We start from the raw sequence: 18,114 nt of genomic DNA on the forward strand, positions 1-18,114 counted from the left end.
GATAGGAAGACAAATTGCATGCAAAAGAGGAATTTTAAGTATGGATGTATAACTGTGTAAATGTAATAGAGGCAAAAAGGAAAAATAAAGACAAAAATATATCAATAAAGGGTGCTTAAAATACATTTATTTACAGCTCTAAAAAAATATATAAGTATGCTCAAAAGTATCAAAATCAGGAATTGAAAAACTGTTTAGGCTTATAAACTCATAGTAATCTACAACTTTGTAATAAATAACTAGTTTTATTCTTATTAATAAACGTTATAGTATTATAATAGAACTACATTACCCATGATCGTTGCTGATAGTGGGGTCCTGACTGGCCACGGTGTAAACGCATTTAAATCGCTTTTTGTTTCTTCGTTGTTTATTAAGTAATATACATCTTGCATACAATATTTATTTGTATTTCTAATCTATGTGTTTACAAATTATTATTTGTATTATTATTTTGTACAAGAACTGTAAATGCGCATCTTTTTTTTGTACAGGCACTAAACCGGACGTCAAAATCTCAGACCCAGGGAAGTGTTTTGAATTTCTGTGCATGACAGACATGTGCTGCTGTTCTTCAGGCTACAAGACATATTGCAGTATGGAAGTGTCCTTGACTCTTTCTTCCACACTGTGTTTGTGTTAATCATGGACCATTATAAGCCTGTGATGTCATTTATGCATCAAACCCGTCCACTCTCACTGCAGTATATAAGCCAGCATTGAGTCATGCAGCAAAGCAGTGCTGTTACTCGCTACCTCATCTTCTTTCAATACCTCGGGACTAAATACAGGTCTGAGTGTTTCTATTCGTGTCTGAGATTAAAGTCCCGGTGTTAGAGGTGATGATAATGTGTGACTGTGCTTACAGCGGGGTGATGAAGGCTCCGGGACATCAGCCTCTACAGGGAGTGCAGAATCACTTAGAGGTCAGTGACGGATTTATTTATAAGTAATAAAAGTACTTTTAATAAAGCACCACATTTCAAGGGTCATTTAAAAGAAAGAGCCAGCGTAGATTTCACATAATGGCATAAAGGATGTAAAGTATAAACAACAAACTTTTTTTCCATTCATAAAAACAAGTGCCTTATAGTTTCTGTTACTGACTACATCCTTTATGTTTGTATAAGTCAGATACAAGCATAAAGGATGAAACTAGATAGATAGATAGATAGATAGATAGATAGAGAGATATACAGACAGACAGACAGATAGATAGATAGATAGATAGATAGATAGATAGATAGATAGACAGATAGATAGATAGACAGACAGACAGACAGATATACAGACAGATAGATAGATAGACAGATAGACATATAGATAGATAGATAGATAGATAGATAGATAGATAGATAGATAGACAGACAGACAGATATACAGATAGATAGATAGATAGATAGATAGATAGATAGATAGATAGATAGACAGACAGACAGACAGATAGATAGACATACAGATAGATAGACATACAGATAGATAGATAGATAGATAGACAGATATACAGACAGATAGATAGACAGATAGACATAGATAGATAGATAGATAGATAGATAGATAGATAGATAGATAGATAGATAGATAGATAGACAGATAGACATAGATAGATAGATAGATAGATAGATAGATAGATAGACAGATATACAGACAGACATAGATAGATAAATAGATAGATAGACATACAGATAGATAGATAGATAGATAGATAGATAGATAGATAGACAGATAGACAGATAGATAGACAGAGATGGACAAATAGACAGACAGACAAAGCAAAATAAGATTTTCTTTTACAATTTTTGATCTTGTCTGCTAAGCCAAAAGGTCAATAAGTATGCTTTCCTGTGACTGGACAAATCATAAGCTTGTCACTCTGCATTAGCCACACACACAATCAGACACTGGTATGAACGGCTGACCATCTGCAGTCTTGTTCATTAAAAAGCCATTAACCATAAATCCATTCCTTTGGAAAGAGACACCATCTTCTGGTCAGGCACGAAAGCAGCATTTTTCCAGTCCATGAAGCTGTCATTTACTTTCTTGTGGTCTTTTGGGTCGTCTCCTAAAATTTGCTAGTTTTGCCAGATGTGTTAAATGATGGTGGGATAGAAATGTCCTCGTCACCACCTGAGAATAACTCTAAAGTGTATTTTAGTATAAATAAAGGAAAGGCATGAGGATGGTGCTTACTGCGATGTGAGTAGAGAACGTTTACACCGATCAGCCATAACATTATGACCACTGAGAGGTGAAGTGAATAAGACTGATGATCTCCTCATCATGGCACCTGTTAGTGGGTGGGATATATTAGGCAGCAGGTGAACATTTTATCCTCAAAGTTGATTTGTTAGAAGCAGGAAAAATGGACAAGTGTAAGGATTTGAGCGACTTTGACGAAGGGCCAAATTGTGATGGCTAGACCACTGGTGCAGAGAATCTCCAAAACTGCAGCTCTTGTGGGGTGTTCCCAGTCTGCAGTGGTCAGTATCTATCAAAAGTGGTCCAAGTAAGGAACAGTGGTGAACCGGTGACAGGGTCATGGGCGGCCAAGGCTCGTTGATGGACGTGGGGAGTGAAGGCTGGCCCGTGTGATCCGATCCAACAGATGAGCTACTGTTCCTCAAATTGCTGAAGAAGTTAATGCTGGTTCTGATAGAAAGGTGTCAGAATACACAGTGCATGATGGGTCAGGGCTGTTTTGGCAGAAAAAGGGGAACCAACACAATATTAGGCAGGTGGTCATAATGTTATGCCTGATCAGTGTACTTAGCTACTGTTTGAAATATTATTTTTACTATATTGCTATACCAGCACTGTCTCAGAATCATGTACAGTGACTTCAACCTGTCAGTTTTCTCTTCTTCTTCTGTATGGACTGTTTGCTCATTAGAATGCAGTACGGAAGCTGAAGCCTGTAAACGACGTGTCGGTGTCCATCTCCAGCCGGACGGACACTGGTGTGCACGCGCTCTGTAACTCTGCACATCTAGACATCCAGCGCAGAGGAGACAAACCTCCCTTCACTGAACAAGTCCTGACTGACGCCTTAAACTTCTTATTAAAACCGGAGCCTATCAGGTAGGAGACCTGGAGAGCTGCTGATTCTGCATGTGTGCTGTTGAGCAGTTTTGTCATGTGACTGTGATTTTTGTATCTGATTGGTCAACAGCTCTGACAGTAGTGTCATAGCTTTCTATTTTTCACTAGCAGAGGCTAATCGAAGGCTAATAATAATAACACATTGTTAATATAGTGAAAGCTTGGAGAAGGTAAGTGGAGATTTGTTTAACTTTTATGGAAGGAGTCTACAGTGTCAGAGCTTTGTAAAGAATTCCGGACAGGGAACTTTGTCAGAAACAGACACACTGTGTGTCTACTAGGAAGAGAAAGAATAGGAGGCTGGTGAAGAAATGACATTATAACATAAGAGACAACAGGAACTGACTTGTTTTACGGAGGTACCGTAAACTATAAATAGACAACAAATATGTGAAGCATTCAGTACTATAATAAGCAGTTAAGCTATAAGTAACTGTAATTGCTTAGCCCTACCACTCATTTACCAGACTCCGCCCTCCATTCACAAACCAGTACATCAATTTTACATTTACATTTATGGCATTTGGCAGACGCCCTTTTGACCACGCCCCCACTGTACATATCAGTACTGAATCTAGGACACTGTTACATTTCAGTACTGTATCTAGTACACTGTGTTACAATTCAGTACTGTGTCTAGGACATTGTGTTACATTTCAGTACTGCAGCTAGGACACTGTGTTACAATTCAGTACTGTATCTAGGACATTGTGTTACATTTCAGTACTGCATCTAGGCCACTGTGTTACATTTCAGTACTGCATCTAGGCCACTGTGTTACATTTCAGTACTGCATCTGTTAGATTTCAGCACTGCATCTAGGACACTGTTACATTTCAGTACTGCATCTAGGACACTGTGTTACATTTCAGTACTGCATCTAGGACACTGTTATATTTCAGTACTGCATCTAGGACACTGTTATACACTATATTGCCAAAAGTATTCGCTCACCCATCCAAATAATCAGAATCAGGTGTTCCAATCACTTCCATGGCCACAGGTGTATAAAATCAAGCACCTAGGCATGCAGACTGTTTTTACAAACATTTGTGAAAGAATGGGTCGCTCTCAGGAGCTCAGTGAATTCCAGCGTGGAACTGTGATAGGATGCCACCTGTGCAACAAATCCAGTCGTGAAATTTCCTCGCTCCTAAATATTCCACAGTCAACTGTCAGCTGTATTATAAGAACATGGAAGTGTTTGGGAACGACAGCAACTCAGCCACGAAGTGGTAGGCCACGTAAACTGACGGAGCGGGGTCAGCGGATGCTGAGGCGCATAGTGCGAAGAGGTCGCCAACTTTCTGCAGAGTCAATCGCTACAGACCTCCAAACTTCATGTGGCCTTCAGATTAGCTCAAGAACAGTGCGCAGAGAGCTTCATGGAATGGGTTTCCATGGCCGAACAGCTGCATCCAAGCCATACATCACCAAGTGCAATGCAAAGCGTCAGATGCAGTGGTGTAAAGCACGCCGCCACTGGACTCTAGAGCAGTGGAGACACGTTCTCTGGAGTGACGAATCGCGCTTCTCCATCTGGCAATCTGATGGACGAGTCTGGGTTTGGCGGTTGCCAGGAGAACGGTACTTGTCTGACTGCATTGTGCCAAGTGTAAAGTTTGGTGGAGGGGGGATTATGGTGTGGGGTTGTTTTTCAGGAGCTGGGCTTGGCCCCTTAGTTCCAGTGAAAGGAACTCTGAATGCTTCAGCATACCAAGACATTTTGGACAATTCCATGCTCCCAACTTTGTGGGAACAGTTTGGAGCTGGCCCCTTCCTCTTCCAACATGACTGTGCACCAGTGCACAAAGCAAGGTCCATAAAGACATGGATGACAGAGTCTGGTGTGGAGGAACTTGACTGGCCTGCACAGAGTCCTGACCTCAACCCGATAGAACACCTTTGGGATGAATTAGAGCGGAGACTGAGAGCCAGGCCTTCTCGTCCAACATCAGTGTGTGACCTCACAAATGCGCTTCTGGAAGAATGGTCAAAAATTCCCATGAACACACTCCTAAACCTTGTGGACAGCCTTCCCAGAAGAGTTGAAGCTGTTATAGCTGCAAAGGGTGGACCAACATTATATTGAACCCTATGGATTAGGAATGGGATGTCACTTAAGTTCATATGTGAGTCAAGGCAGGTGAGCGAATACTTTTGGCAATATAGTGTATTTCAGTACTGCATCTAGGACACTGTTATATTTCAGTACTTTCAGTACTGCTGTTATATTTCAGTACTGCATCTAGGACACTGTTATATTTCAGTACTGCATCTAGGCCACTGTGTTACATTTCAGTACTGCATCTAGGCCACTGTGTTACATTTCAGTACTGCATCTGTTAGATTTCAGCACTGCATCTAGGACACTGTTACATATCAGTGCTGCATCTAGGACACGGTTACATTTTAGTACTGCATCTAGGACACTGTGTTACATTTCAGTACTGCATCTAGGACACTGTGTTACATTTCAGTACTGCATCTAGGACACTGTGTTACATTTCAGTACTGCATCTAGGACACTGTGTTACATTTCAGTACTCCATCTAGGACACTGTGTTGTATTTCAGTACTGCATCTAGGACACTGTTACATATCAGTACTGCATCTAGGACACTGTTATATTTCAGTACTGCATCTAGGACACTGTTATATTTCAGTACTGCATCTAGGACACTGTTATATTTCAGTACTGCATCTAGGCCACTGTGTTACATTTCAGTACTGCATCTAGGCCACTGTGTTACATTTCAGTACTGCATCTAGGCCACTGTGTTACATTTCAGTACTGCATCTGTTAGATTTCAGCACTGCATCTAGGACACTGTTACATATCAGTGCTGCATCTAGGACACGGTTACATTTTAGTACTGCATCTAGGCTACTGTGTTACATTTCAGTACTGCATCTGTTAGATTTCAGCATTGCATCTAGGACACTGTTACATATCAGTGCTGCATCTAGGACACTGTGTTACATTTCAGTACTGCATCTAGGACACTGTGTTACATTTCAGTACTGCATCTAGGACACTGTTACATATCAGTGCTGCATCTAGGACACGGTTACATTTTAGTACTGCATCTAGGACACTGTGTTACATTTCAGTACTGCATCTAGGACACTGTGTTACATTTCAGTACTGCATCTAGGACACTGTGTTACATTTCAGTACTGCATCTAGGACACTGTGTTACATTTCAGTACTCCATCTAGGACACTGTGTTGTATTTCAGTACTGCATCTAGGACACTGTTACATATCAGTACTGCATCTAGGACACGGTTACATTTCAGTACTGCATTTAGGACACTGTGTTACATTTCAGTACTGCATCTAGGACACTGTTGCATTTCAGTACAGCATCTAGGACACTGTTACATTTCAGTACTGCATCTAGGACACTGTTACATTTCAGTACAGCATCTAGGACACTGTTACATTTCAGTACTGCATCTAGGACACTGTTACAATTCAGTACTGCATTGAGTAGACTGTTACTTTTCAGTACTGCATCTAGGACACTGTTACATTTCAGTACTGCATCTAGGACACTGTGTTACAATTCAGTACTGCATTGAGTACACTGTTACTTTTCAGTACTACATCTAGGACACTGTGTTACAATTCAGTAGTGCATTGAGTACACTGTTACTTTTCAGTACTACATCTAGGACACTGTGTTACAATTCAGTAGTGCATTGAGTACACTGTTACTTTTCAGTACTACATCTAGGACACTGTGTTACATTTCAGTACTGCATCTAGGATGTTTATACTCGATTTCCAGCCCTGGAGCAGCATGGTACTGAACAATGTAGACCGGTGATGTTAAGCTCCATTGCCCTGAGGCACCACCAGCAGCAGAGAATTTAGCATTCTGCATCATTTAACACACCTGATTTATTCATCAGCTCGATCTCTAAGCGTTTATTTATGGGATGTTTGAAGAGGGAAAACACAAATCTCATTATGATTCTGACCCTCCAGCACATGACCTTTGGCAATAATAAGCCTCCGGTTGCTCACGTCCGAGATTAATACTTTTAAATAAGCCTTTTACTCATCACAAGCAACTGAAGGCATTTATCTGGATGGATTTTATGTTATCTTATATGGTCAGGAGTCCTTAAATATGTATAGCTGATCCAGCATCATGGACTATTTTGGGGTTTTGTTGCGGCATGAAGAGAATACATAAAAGTAATGAGTTTCATTTTTCTCTTCCTCTTCTTATTTAATATTTATTTTTGAGGTAAGTCCTCAGAAATAAACGCATCAAATGCTAGCGAATGTACAGTATGATTCATAATATATTTCTCTAGACTTTCTCATGTCAGATTTTTCTCTCTCTCTTTCTCCCCGCTCCTTGTCGTTCTTGGATCCCGTTCCTATCGTCTCAGCATCTTTGAGAAAACATGCCTTTTGTCAGATAGCAGTTAAATTAGTTAGGGTATTTATATTTTGGCAAGCATGTTGTGTCATGTAATTCATTCTCTGCACTACAAAATATTTAGCCCAGACTTTAGTCGGAATGTTGTTTGGGATTTAACGTATCAAAGAATTTGTTATCTAAAATGGTGTTCAGACTTGAATAAGTCTTTTGTTTATAGTTTAGGATATTTTTATAGTTACATTTTCTACAATTACAAAAAACAGTAAATGGTTAAGGCATAAAGAATGGATAGTTTGTAGACTAGACTTGCTGGAAGGAATTATTTTTTAAGCATCAAAGCTGGAAACCATTTTGGGATTTTTAGATACTGTCGTGTTTTTGTTTTTGTTTTTTTTTAGTGCTGAAAGACTACGCATATGGCTGATTATTTGTTCTCAGATTCTTCATCTGGTCAAAGAGACATTTGTTTGAGAGGCCACTGACCTCTAAACTGAACCTGAAATATAAATGCAGCATCTGCAGGAGTGTTGAACTTTATTCCTGCTTTGCGTTTGCCTTCAGCTCCTTTACACACCAAGATGTGTTGGGATTATTCTTCTAGAAAAGCTGGAGATGTTTAATGCTGGTTACGAAACAGGATAAGGAAAGCTGGATTAGTTTATATAACGAACATTAGGCATAAATAATAATAATAATAATAATAATATGCCCCTTGACACATTATATGCAGTTAGAATGCTATATATAAACCAGGTTGCAGTTTAAAACCAGGTTAAAGTATAAGCACACGAAGAGGAAATACAAAGAAGTTTTTATCTGTAGTTTAAATCAGTTTAATCTAATACTCTGTAGCTGAAATAATGAAATACTTTCACCCGCACTGCAGTGTTACATCATTTAATGTCTTTCACTTACACTTGTGAAATACATTTGTTGAAGCTTATTATTATTTGATCAAAATTCCTTTTGTGCACCAGATACAATTTGATTTCCAGACTCGTGGTGAATGAATCAACCCGGAAAACGCTTTTCCCTGAATGATGCTTGATTTGCATTTGCGTAGGTGGGTGCAGTCAGTGTCAACAAGCCGGCTAGATTTTGAATCTGCTCCCGGTTTGCCTCGGCAGCATTCAAACTCTTATTACCTTCAATTAACTCTCCTGAATAGGAGCCCCGTAGAGGGTAATAATGTCAGCCTGTTGTGTGACTTGACCTCCTTTATTCCTGTTCTGTGGGGCGTCTGGTGACGTGGTGATAGACGAGTCCGGGTTCAAAGCCCACATGGGCCTGTGTTGTATAAATGTTTAATTTGTCTTTAATGAATGGAAAAAAATGATTATGGCCACCAGTGGCCAGTGTTTAAATATAATATGATGTTATATACTATGTAAATTTATTCTACTGAGGATTCAAATGATCATACAGTTTAAATTGATCAGGAAGCTATAGCTAATTTACATAACTAAATAATAATACTGAGAAAGTCTTATAGTTAAGTGGAGCCTTGGCTGCAGAAAGTTTGACATTCCCTGCCTTAAACCTTAAACAGCTTGTTAGATAATTACAGAAAGAACACAGACGTGGTTTTATAGGATGAACAGAATGACCCTTTGTGCTTTATTCCTCTTAGACCACAGCGATCAGCCAACAATGTCCTCAAAACAAACTAGTTCCTGTTACCACTTACATACGCTGTATTGCCAAAAGTTTTGGGACACCCCTCCAAATCATTGAATTCAGGGGTTTGGGCTCGGCCCCTTAGTTCCAGTGAAAAGAACTCTAAATGCTTCAGTAAGACATTTTGGACAATTTCGTGCTCCTTTGTGGGAACAGTTTGGGGATGACTCCTTCCTGTTCCAACATGACTGCACACCAGTGCACAAAGCAAGGAACGAGAGAAGATTTCTATATGTTTATTCTCGGGGAAAAAACAGTAGGAAGAGGATCCTGCACGTTACCATCCTTTATAATGTGTTAAAGATCTCTGAATTAATTCTACAAATATTGTGTTCCAACAGAATTACAAGAGTCTATTGCGTACAGAAAGACTTTCACGCGCGCTACCAAGCCGTATCAAGAACCTACGTCTACCGCTTGGCCACGGGAATCCGCCGTCACACCGAACTGCCCATAACAGAGAAGGATTTGTGCTGGACGTTAGGGGACATGTGAGTGCCACAGCGCCTTTTCTTTTTCCTCTCTTCACTCACTCTATAAGCTGGGACCAGTGGGATCTGGGAAAGTACACAAGATCTTAATGTTCTTAATTCAGGGAGGCGGATAGAAAAAATATACAACATACATAAGCAGTGGTATCTATCTCTATCATATCTGAAGTGAACCAGCTCACAGAGAGAGCAGCAGGACGCCAGACGCACTTGAGCTCTCCGAAGGAGCAAAACATGAATAATAAACACATGAGCAGCGGTGAATTAAACACAAACCAAAGACGAGCGAGTTTATTAAACGTGTAACGGTCTGGGAAAGCTCTGTGTCTTTGATAAAGCGTCCTGTTCTTTGTCCGTGAATAGATCTGGTGAAACTTTGTCAGTAAGAGATAACATTCAATCAAATGAAAATTCCAAATCAGATAAACTAGAGACAACATCAGAGCTATTAAGGTGTTTTATAATCATTTCAAATGTAAATATAATGATATTTATTTAAAATATTTCTCTCTAAATATCTTTCTCCCTTTAATATAAAATAAATATCATTAACGTTAAACAATGTGAAGACTGCTGGATGATGGCTGCTTATAATTAGTATTAGTAGTATTAGAGATTAAGTTAAATGTAATTGAATTCAGTAAATTAATAAGTAGCTCTGTGGTGTTTTTCATCAGTGGAGAATCAGAGCTTCAACACTGTAGGAAAGTAGAGTTCTGACACGATGTGCAGGTTTTATCATGAAGCTGAAGGAAGCAGAGGAGAGGAGATGAAGCAGATGTTGAGAATGATGGGTGAAAGCTTTGGTGTCGTGTCTCGACTTTAAGGCTGCTGCTGAAACATCTCTCTCTTTTTTGTACTCTTTCACTTTTTTTGGATAAAGTAGGGCAGCATAAGCTGCAGGCTATAATGACGCAAAACAACACCCACACAAACGTCTGTCTGTCTCTCTCCCTCTCTCTCTCTCTCTCTCTCTCTGTCACTCTCCCTTTTACCACCACATCTCCACCCCTCCCTTCTCTCTCTCTCTCTCTTGCTCACTCTCTCTATCTATCTCCCCCTACCCTCTCCCTTTTTATCTCCCCTCTTTTATCTCTCTCTCCCTCTCTTTTTCTCTCTCTCCCCCCTACCCACTCTCTCTTTCTTCCCTCTTTTATCCCCCGCTCTCTCTCTCTCTTTCTCGCTCTCTCCCCCTCCCTACCCACTCCCTCTTTTTCTCTCCTCTTTTACCCCCCCTACCCTCTCCCTCTTTTATTCCCCTCTCTCTCTGTCACTCTCCCTTTTACCACCACATCCCCACCCCTCCCTTCTCTCTCTCTCTCTCTCTCTTTCTCTCTCTCTCTCTCTCTCTCTCTCTCTCTCTCGCTGTCTCTACCTATACCCCATACCCACTCCCTCTTTATCTCCCCTCTTTTATCTCTCTCTGCCCCTCTCTTTCTCTCTCTCTCTCTCTCTCTCCTATTTCCCCCTGCCCCTCCCTCTTTTTCTCTTCCTTTCTCTCTCTCTCTCTCTCTCTCTCTCCTTTTCTTTTAGATTTCTTCATCTGACTTGATTAGATATAAAAACTTTGACGAGTTCTCTCTTTTTAAAAGTAGCTATTCAGTATAACAACATCATCAGACTGTGAGCCTGATATTGCTTTTAAAGTGCAGTTGTAATTAGAAATTAGACATTAATATCAAATACCTGACATTTTATACAGAGTTTGGCCAAATAATTTGTTTATTTTTGCTCCACAAATGGAAATAAATCGCAGAGAATCTCCCGTATCTCCCTAATCTGATATTATGTGCAATATGGTCTTAATTCTCTAGCACCATTTATTATATAAAGAATATTTCAATTATTTTTATTTCTCTTGTGTAATCTGAAGCAGGCTCTGAACACGGAGGAGCGGACTGATACACACAGTGAAGTGTCCCAGTATGGTTACATAAAGCCCAACCACACTTGGTACACTGCTTGTCCAATCAGATTAGTGGATTGCAGTTGGGATTTGTGTGCGTAGGTTAAAATATAGTGCAGTTTAACATTTGCCATTTTAATAAGCCTGTGATGTAGTTCGTATTTTCCTACATCAGGCTGCATCAGTCGTTCAACCTCACAGTCACATGCTTTGATACTTGTTTTAAATGTATTCAAATACAGAGTCTTGACCTTGAATATTATGACTTTTTAAATGGGCCTTGAGTGCATCGCAGGGCATCACATACACACACACACACACACACACACACACACACACCCCTTCACACAAGCATTCACACCTTGGGGAAATTATATAGCAGAATTAGTAAAAAGCGTGTGTTTTATTTCTTTTATACTACAGCTGCTATATGTGGAGCATCTGTCATAAACACTTTATCGTTAGTTCATATGCTTTAGAATGAGTGCATTAATAGAAACTCTGTTGTTGGGATAACTTAACACATTCGGACCAATCAGAAGTGGAGAATTCATCAGCGATATGGTTTTAACGCACCATGATGTTACATTTGACTGGTTTCAGATGCGTGGTTTCAGGGATTAGTGAGCAGGGTGAAGCTGTGATAAAATATTATAGACTATTTTCTTTTGGTCTAACTCACTGTACCTCACTGGGCAGGGAGCTGGATGTAGATGCCATGCGCGAGGCAGGAGCCATGTTCCAGGGAACGCACGATTTCAGCACCTTCCGTGCGCTCAGCTCAGACGCTCCGTTCAAGAACCCGGTGAAGACCATGGAGCTGGTGCAGGTAGACCCGGGCCTGTCCTTCAGCCAGCGTCACTTCCACAGGTACACCATCTTCACGGGGTAACGCAGAAACCATAATAATAAAAAGGGTGGATTGATATGAGCAAAAACATTCACAATATGAAAACACATCTATATATAAACATACTGTATGTATATATATATATATTTTAAAGGGTATGGCTTTGAAATTTCACGTAACACTGTACCCACTTGTGCAAGAATTATACTATTGTCAAAGGCAGGCAAGAACTGTGATGTGGTATGTTTAGGCTACCATTTAAAATATATAAATAACCTAGAATTAACATATTACGGTGGCATGTGAAGAATAATCTAGGTCTTCTTATCTCACATAAATCAGTCACATTGCAGAAGAAATACATCCCGCATTAACTGTCCATCCAATCCATTTGTTTAGCAGCGTAGAGGACGGGAACAGGGAGAGTGGGCCAGCTGGAATTACAGCACAGATCAATATAAACATGGCACAGGACCACGGGGTAGTGAATTAACAGCATATACATGCATCATCACTGTAAACACTTTGCTATGCCAGTAAAAGCTGCGCAGTTATGTCGACAGATTGTAGACGATGCATAGCGTATAGGGATTTTAAAGCCTGTTTATGCTTCATTTGAAAAGTAGAAAGTATCAATCAGCTGTTATATAGTACACAAGATATTCCGATGCAAAATAATAATACCGCTTTTACCTCGTCTTACTGATTAGATCTTTGTGAAATCTATAGCATTGGATTATTATGATAAGGCAGCTTAGTGGTTAGCACTATTGCCTCAAAGCAAGAAGGTCCTGGGTTCGTATCCCGGGTTCAAACAGGCAGGGGCCTTTCTGTGTGGAGTTTGCATGTTCACCTCCCACAGTCCTAAAACATGTACATTAGGTTGATTGGTAATTCTAAATTGCCCATAGGAGTGTGTGTGGTTGTCTGTCTCTATGTGTGGCCCTGCAATGGACTGGGGACCTGTCCCCTGCCTTTCGCCCAGTGTGTGCCGGGATAGGCTCCAGCAGACCCCCGTGACCCTAATTAGGAATAAAGCGAGTATAGAAAATGGATGGATGAATTATTATCATTATATTATTATTATTATTATTTTAGATGCCTGTTGTTCTTTCTGATCCTCTTTCTGCATGATGTATATCAATAGAGAGTAAACGTATGAAGAATTATTTGACCCTGTGGATGGCAAAAACAATTGATTCCCATAATGCATTGCAACCTTTATTTTTTGTGAAAGAACCTGCGTCAATACACAGATGATTACAATTGATTTGTCTTCATTGTGACAAGCAGCAAGCAAACGATCCGGTTAAAAATGGGAACATTACATAGACCTTACACTAGGTAGAGAAAAGCAAGAGATGCATGAGGAGTAATTATAAAAGTATAATTTTTTAATTTTTTTGTGTGTTATTTATATTGTCTATCGTTAATTGTACAAACGGGTCCTTTACATCTTGTACATAACGATATCTAAGTATTACGGGTTTCTATTTGGATTTTACGACAGTATGTTAGCTATACTGCTGGAAATATACCAGGTATTACAGCGAAATATCGCATCAAAGTACGTAGTTGTGTTTGTCTAGACCATATTCGTGTCAATTCTTGAATCTGATTGGCCAGAAGTGTTTATTAATATTCTATAACAGCAGTATTGACATGTTGGTGTATCCACAGTGACATTACACATCATCTAAAGCTCAAGAAAAAGTGAAGAAAAAGTCTATTTCTCTACTGTATGTTTATTTAACTTTTATTTAACTTTTCTCTATAAAGGTTTATTAATAAATTGAAAGCTGTAATCGTGCTATAAGGAGGAATTTTTTAATTAAGTGACTTCAGCATCACGCCGTCTTGTAGTTAAATGGTTTCCTGTTATAAAGCATGTTGAGCTTTAATGACGTCTTGGTCACTAAAAGGAAGCGGGAAGTTAAGAATCACTTTAATTCCTCACTGCTAGATGAAAAACACGAGGTAGGATGATCTGTCTGTGATATTATTTATACACCGAGCTGAAAATAATACTGAATGTCATTTTAAAATATTGTTCTGCAGTCAATATTATGCTTTTATTTTCTATTCATGTTACATAATGATGTTCAGGTTGAGTAAGCGAGGGTGTGTGTGTGTGTGTGTGTGTGTGTGTGTGTGTGTGTGTGTGTGTGTGTGTGTGGATGGTGACATTTTGGGAGTAGGAGTTGCAAGATATGAGGCTGCATTTGAAAACCGTTGCTAGGCAACAGGTATTGGGCAGGTCTGATTTTGGATACAGGCGTGATGATCACAGAGGCCGGAGGACACGCTGCTTTCTGCCCGAGCCAGCGAATAGCTGCCATCGTATCAGTGTGGCCCGTTATCTTCAGGGGTTCAGGGGGAATCCATTCACTGGAGTTCTAGTGATTTTTCACTAAAATGTCTGTGAGATAAAACCCTGATTTGTGAAGAACAAGTAGAACATGTCTCTCAGCAGGGATGAGTGATATGACCATTCTCAATTCTGATTCGTCAGAAAGTTTTCCTGCACTAATTCTAATACGTTGCTGTTTCTATGGTAACGATGTACGCAGTGACGTGCATAATGGACACGTGACTGAATCTCCGGGTGCGTCTCAGTCAGCTCTCTAGCTTTCAAAGTAGTTAATCATCGATGCGCCCTGTTTTTAGCAGTGCATTGTGGGATTCCAGTCCACTGGAGACAGACAGCCTCCCTGATCCATGCCCTGACTGCTGACCTACAGAACAGAGGGTTGATACTGTGCTGTTTTCTGTAAAGAAATGCACTTTGAAAGAGTCTTCAGGACTGTGGTGAGACTGTGTTTTCTCTCGCCTCTTTTCTTATGAAGCCAATTTAATAGAAATAGCTGATCAAACGTTTTCCCAGAAAGTTAGAGACTCGAACCTTTAGCAGGTCATGCAGGTGCTTTCTCACGTGCGGCTCTTCAAAGGAGAACAGCGGGATGCTGAAGCCATCTGCTTTATTTAACACTAATGTCAAACAGCATGGGGGCAGCTCCTCGCGACTACACACACACACACACACACACAGACTTGATGGTCATTTGCTCTACCACCACATACATAAATATGAGCAGACTTAAAAGTTATTTTTTGAGCTGTTATACTTTAATTAATTATTAATGCTGAAGGAAGTTCAGTTCGTGGAAAATGGATCTGCAGTTTTATATAAGGCAAAAAGGCTGTTCTGTACTCAAGCCTAGCCATCAGATCCATCCATGTGGTGTGTGATTTGAATTTAATTGACTTATTTGCTGTCTGTAAGGAAAAGGATCGGCTCTAGATCAGCGTATGGAGACATCGGGAGATGTGACCTCATGTCTCCGAAATGATTTGCATTTGAGTTTGCATTGGACCTGGTTTTCACTGCCTGTAACAATTGGCCATTTACAGGAACAATCTGACCAGAAACGTTTCCCCTTACCGCAAATGCACTTAATCAACCGTGACCTGTTCAGTGGTTGAAGTTTCTTTAACTTCCGTAGCTTTATACTGAGACTAAAGGGTAAAAGTTATTGACCAGTATATAGGAAGCTTACAGCTACCAGTTTAGCATTGTGTAATAAGTGTAGCCTAAAAATACATATTTGTTAGACATAAAGAGCTTTTATGTCATTTTATACCACAGGGTTCCTCTGACACTAATACCGAAAGTGATTATAGTGAAAATATACCCGAGTCCCAGAGTTAATTTAATGCATTCTTATAATTTTATTGTTTCCATAGTAACAAACTTTGATATTTAATATTTATTGAAAAGAGTCTCTTGTGCTTGTGACGTTCCAGCCAAAGTCTTCAGGACGTTTTGCGTATCGTTATTGCTAACATTTGGTAACTTATCTCTTGGACGTTTCAGCACATAAAACTGTTCATCAGTGCTCTTGGTATATTGCTGTGGTATAAGAGGAATAAAGCGTTTCTGGACATAACAATGGACTTCAGGGTTGTAACAGTAAACTGAGCCACGTCACAGCTGATATTTAATTTTATTCCATGCGTATTACGAAGCACTGCATGGATTCTACTGTGTTTTCGTAAATCTTATTCAGTGATATAAATGCCTACTGAAGCAATAAAGTTCTCTCCCTGTGTGAGCACAGATGTAAATGAAAGCTGACCTTTCATATATCAATCTGCAAGATATTAATCTTCAGGAAATACAAACATACGTAATGAAAAATCAACCCAATCCAGTTGTATTTATATAGAGCTTTTAACAATCGACACCGACAATGCAGCTATATGAATATTAATGCTTAATCTCCCTCCGGGCGCCAACGTTTACACTGATTTCATTTGCATTTTACATAACTCGTGGTTATCAGACACTGAAAGACGCAGCTGCAGTAGGGTACAAAAACGCATTGTGGACATTCACGTGACTGTTATGTGTTTGTTGTTTTGCAGAGATATCCAGTTTTGGGAGCTCACCTTTAAAAGTAGGTCCTTTTTATACAAACAAGTGAGTATCGTTCCCTTTGTGAAGCAAAATGTGTATGTTTGTGCGCCCCCTTGTGTCGAGAATGAAAATCTACATCAATTAGATATACATTACATAGTGTGAATAGAAGCAGTTACATAACTGACCTCCGGGGCTCTGCGAATCACGCAGTACTGCTAACACGTGTCCAGAAACTTCTAGTGTAATAGTCAGTTTTATGCAGAAAATCGTGAAGTCTGAATCATGAGGATATTTAAGTGCAAATCCTAGTTGCCTCTGCCAGAAACTTATGTTATGGCTATAGATGACCTCTATTGTGTAGGTTATTTATTCTAGATATTGATATGAAACACAAACTGAAATCTGTGTCTTTGCAAAGGCCAAGTCTGAGGATTTCAGCCATATCAAAAACCTGTGGTCTAAACCGAAGCAGGGACACGACATGCAGCAAAACCTAAGAATATGAAAGAGCTTAAAATATTCTGCACGGAGGAGTGGACCAGGATCCGTCTCCAACCTCGTTAGACGTTACAGTGTTGTTATTCTCTCCAGCAGAGGCTTCACCATATATTTCGGAGGATGCCGAATAAAAAAATTTCCAACCTGTGCTTGAACGATTATACATTACTGGAAAAGTGTCCCTATATGTTTAATGTGGAATTTATTTGTTGTGTGTTCTGTGAAAGTGAATCAGAGATTGTGTTGGCTCAGGTGCGGAGGATGGTCGGGGCGCTGGTCGCGGTGGGTCGGGGTAAACTGTCCATCAGACAGGTTCAGGACCTGTTAGACAGCAGGGACAGCATGGCCTATCCTCAAAACATGGCAGCTCCGCCCTACGGCCTCTTTCTGATCAACGTGGAGTATAACGACTCGGGTAGAGCCTTACTTCCTTCTTCCTGCAGATATGATTTTCTTTTTATTTACTACAGTTCAAATCCTAAGTGCTGCTTTTGCTGTTTCTATACAGATCTGAAGCCTTCCATAGAGGACACTGACTGCTTGTGAAAGAAAAAAATAGCAGCACAAATGGTAACCTGTAAATAAAGCTTGTATTTAACATTAATAAACGGTGTCAGTGCTTTTTAACAGGTAAAGCTGTTCCTTAAAGTTTTAAAGAGCAAGCTGCACATCATCTGTTATTCGTTTCAAGAGAAAGAGTGAGGTTTAATGCTGCAGAAAGATCAGTTATATTATAGTAGCTATCATAGACTGATCTTTCTGCAGCAT

The 18,114-nt window shown here is 39.8% G+C and overlaps 1 protein-coding gene across 3 annotated transcripts; it reads left to right on the forward strand.

Annotated features, from left to right (window-relative positions):
- Positions 1-515: 515 nt before the first annotated feature.
- Positions 516-18,025, forward strand: pusl1 (pseudouridine synthase like 1). 3 transcript variants are annotated; one of them, XR_009203023.1, is made up of 8 exons: positions 516-791; positions 869-926; positions 2,894-3,081; positions 9,523-9,672; positions 12,278-12,448; positions 16,854-16,885; positions 17,574-17,761; positions 17,855-17,963. XR_009203023.1 is itself a non-coding variant. In XM_058373112.1 (8 exons), exons 1-8 carry the CDS (start codon positions 727-729, stop codon positions 17,890-17,892), a joined length of 888 nt encoding a protein of 295 aa, XP_058229095.1. In that variant the 5' UTR covers positions 516-726; the 3' UTR covers positions 17,893-18,004. The 3 variants fall into 3 exon arrangements, 2 of the variants coding, with proteins under 2 accessions (XP_058229095.1, XP_058229096.1); XM_058373112.1 differs by having other exon boundaries at positions 16,854-16,908; positions 17,599-17,761; positions 17,855-18,004; XM_058373113.1 differs by lacking the exon at positions 9,523-9,672 and having other exon boundaries at positions 16,854-16,908; positions 17,599-17,761; positions 17,855-18,025.
- Positions 18,026-18,114: the final 89 nt, after the last annotated feature.

This window comes from Hemibagrus wyckioides, linkage group LG21, assembly GCF_019097595.1.
Source record: "Hemibagrus wyckioides isolate EC202008001 linkage group LG21, SWU_Hwy_1.0, whole genome shotgun sequence".
NCBI classification, from domain to species: Eukaryota; Metazoa; Chordata; class Actinopteri; order Siluriformes; family Bagridae; genus Hemibagrus; species Hemibagrus wyckioides.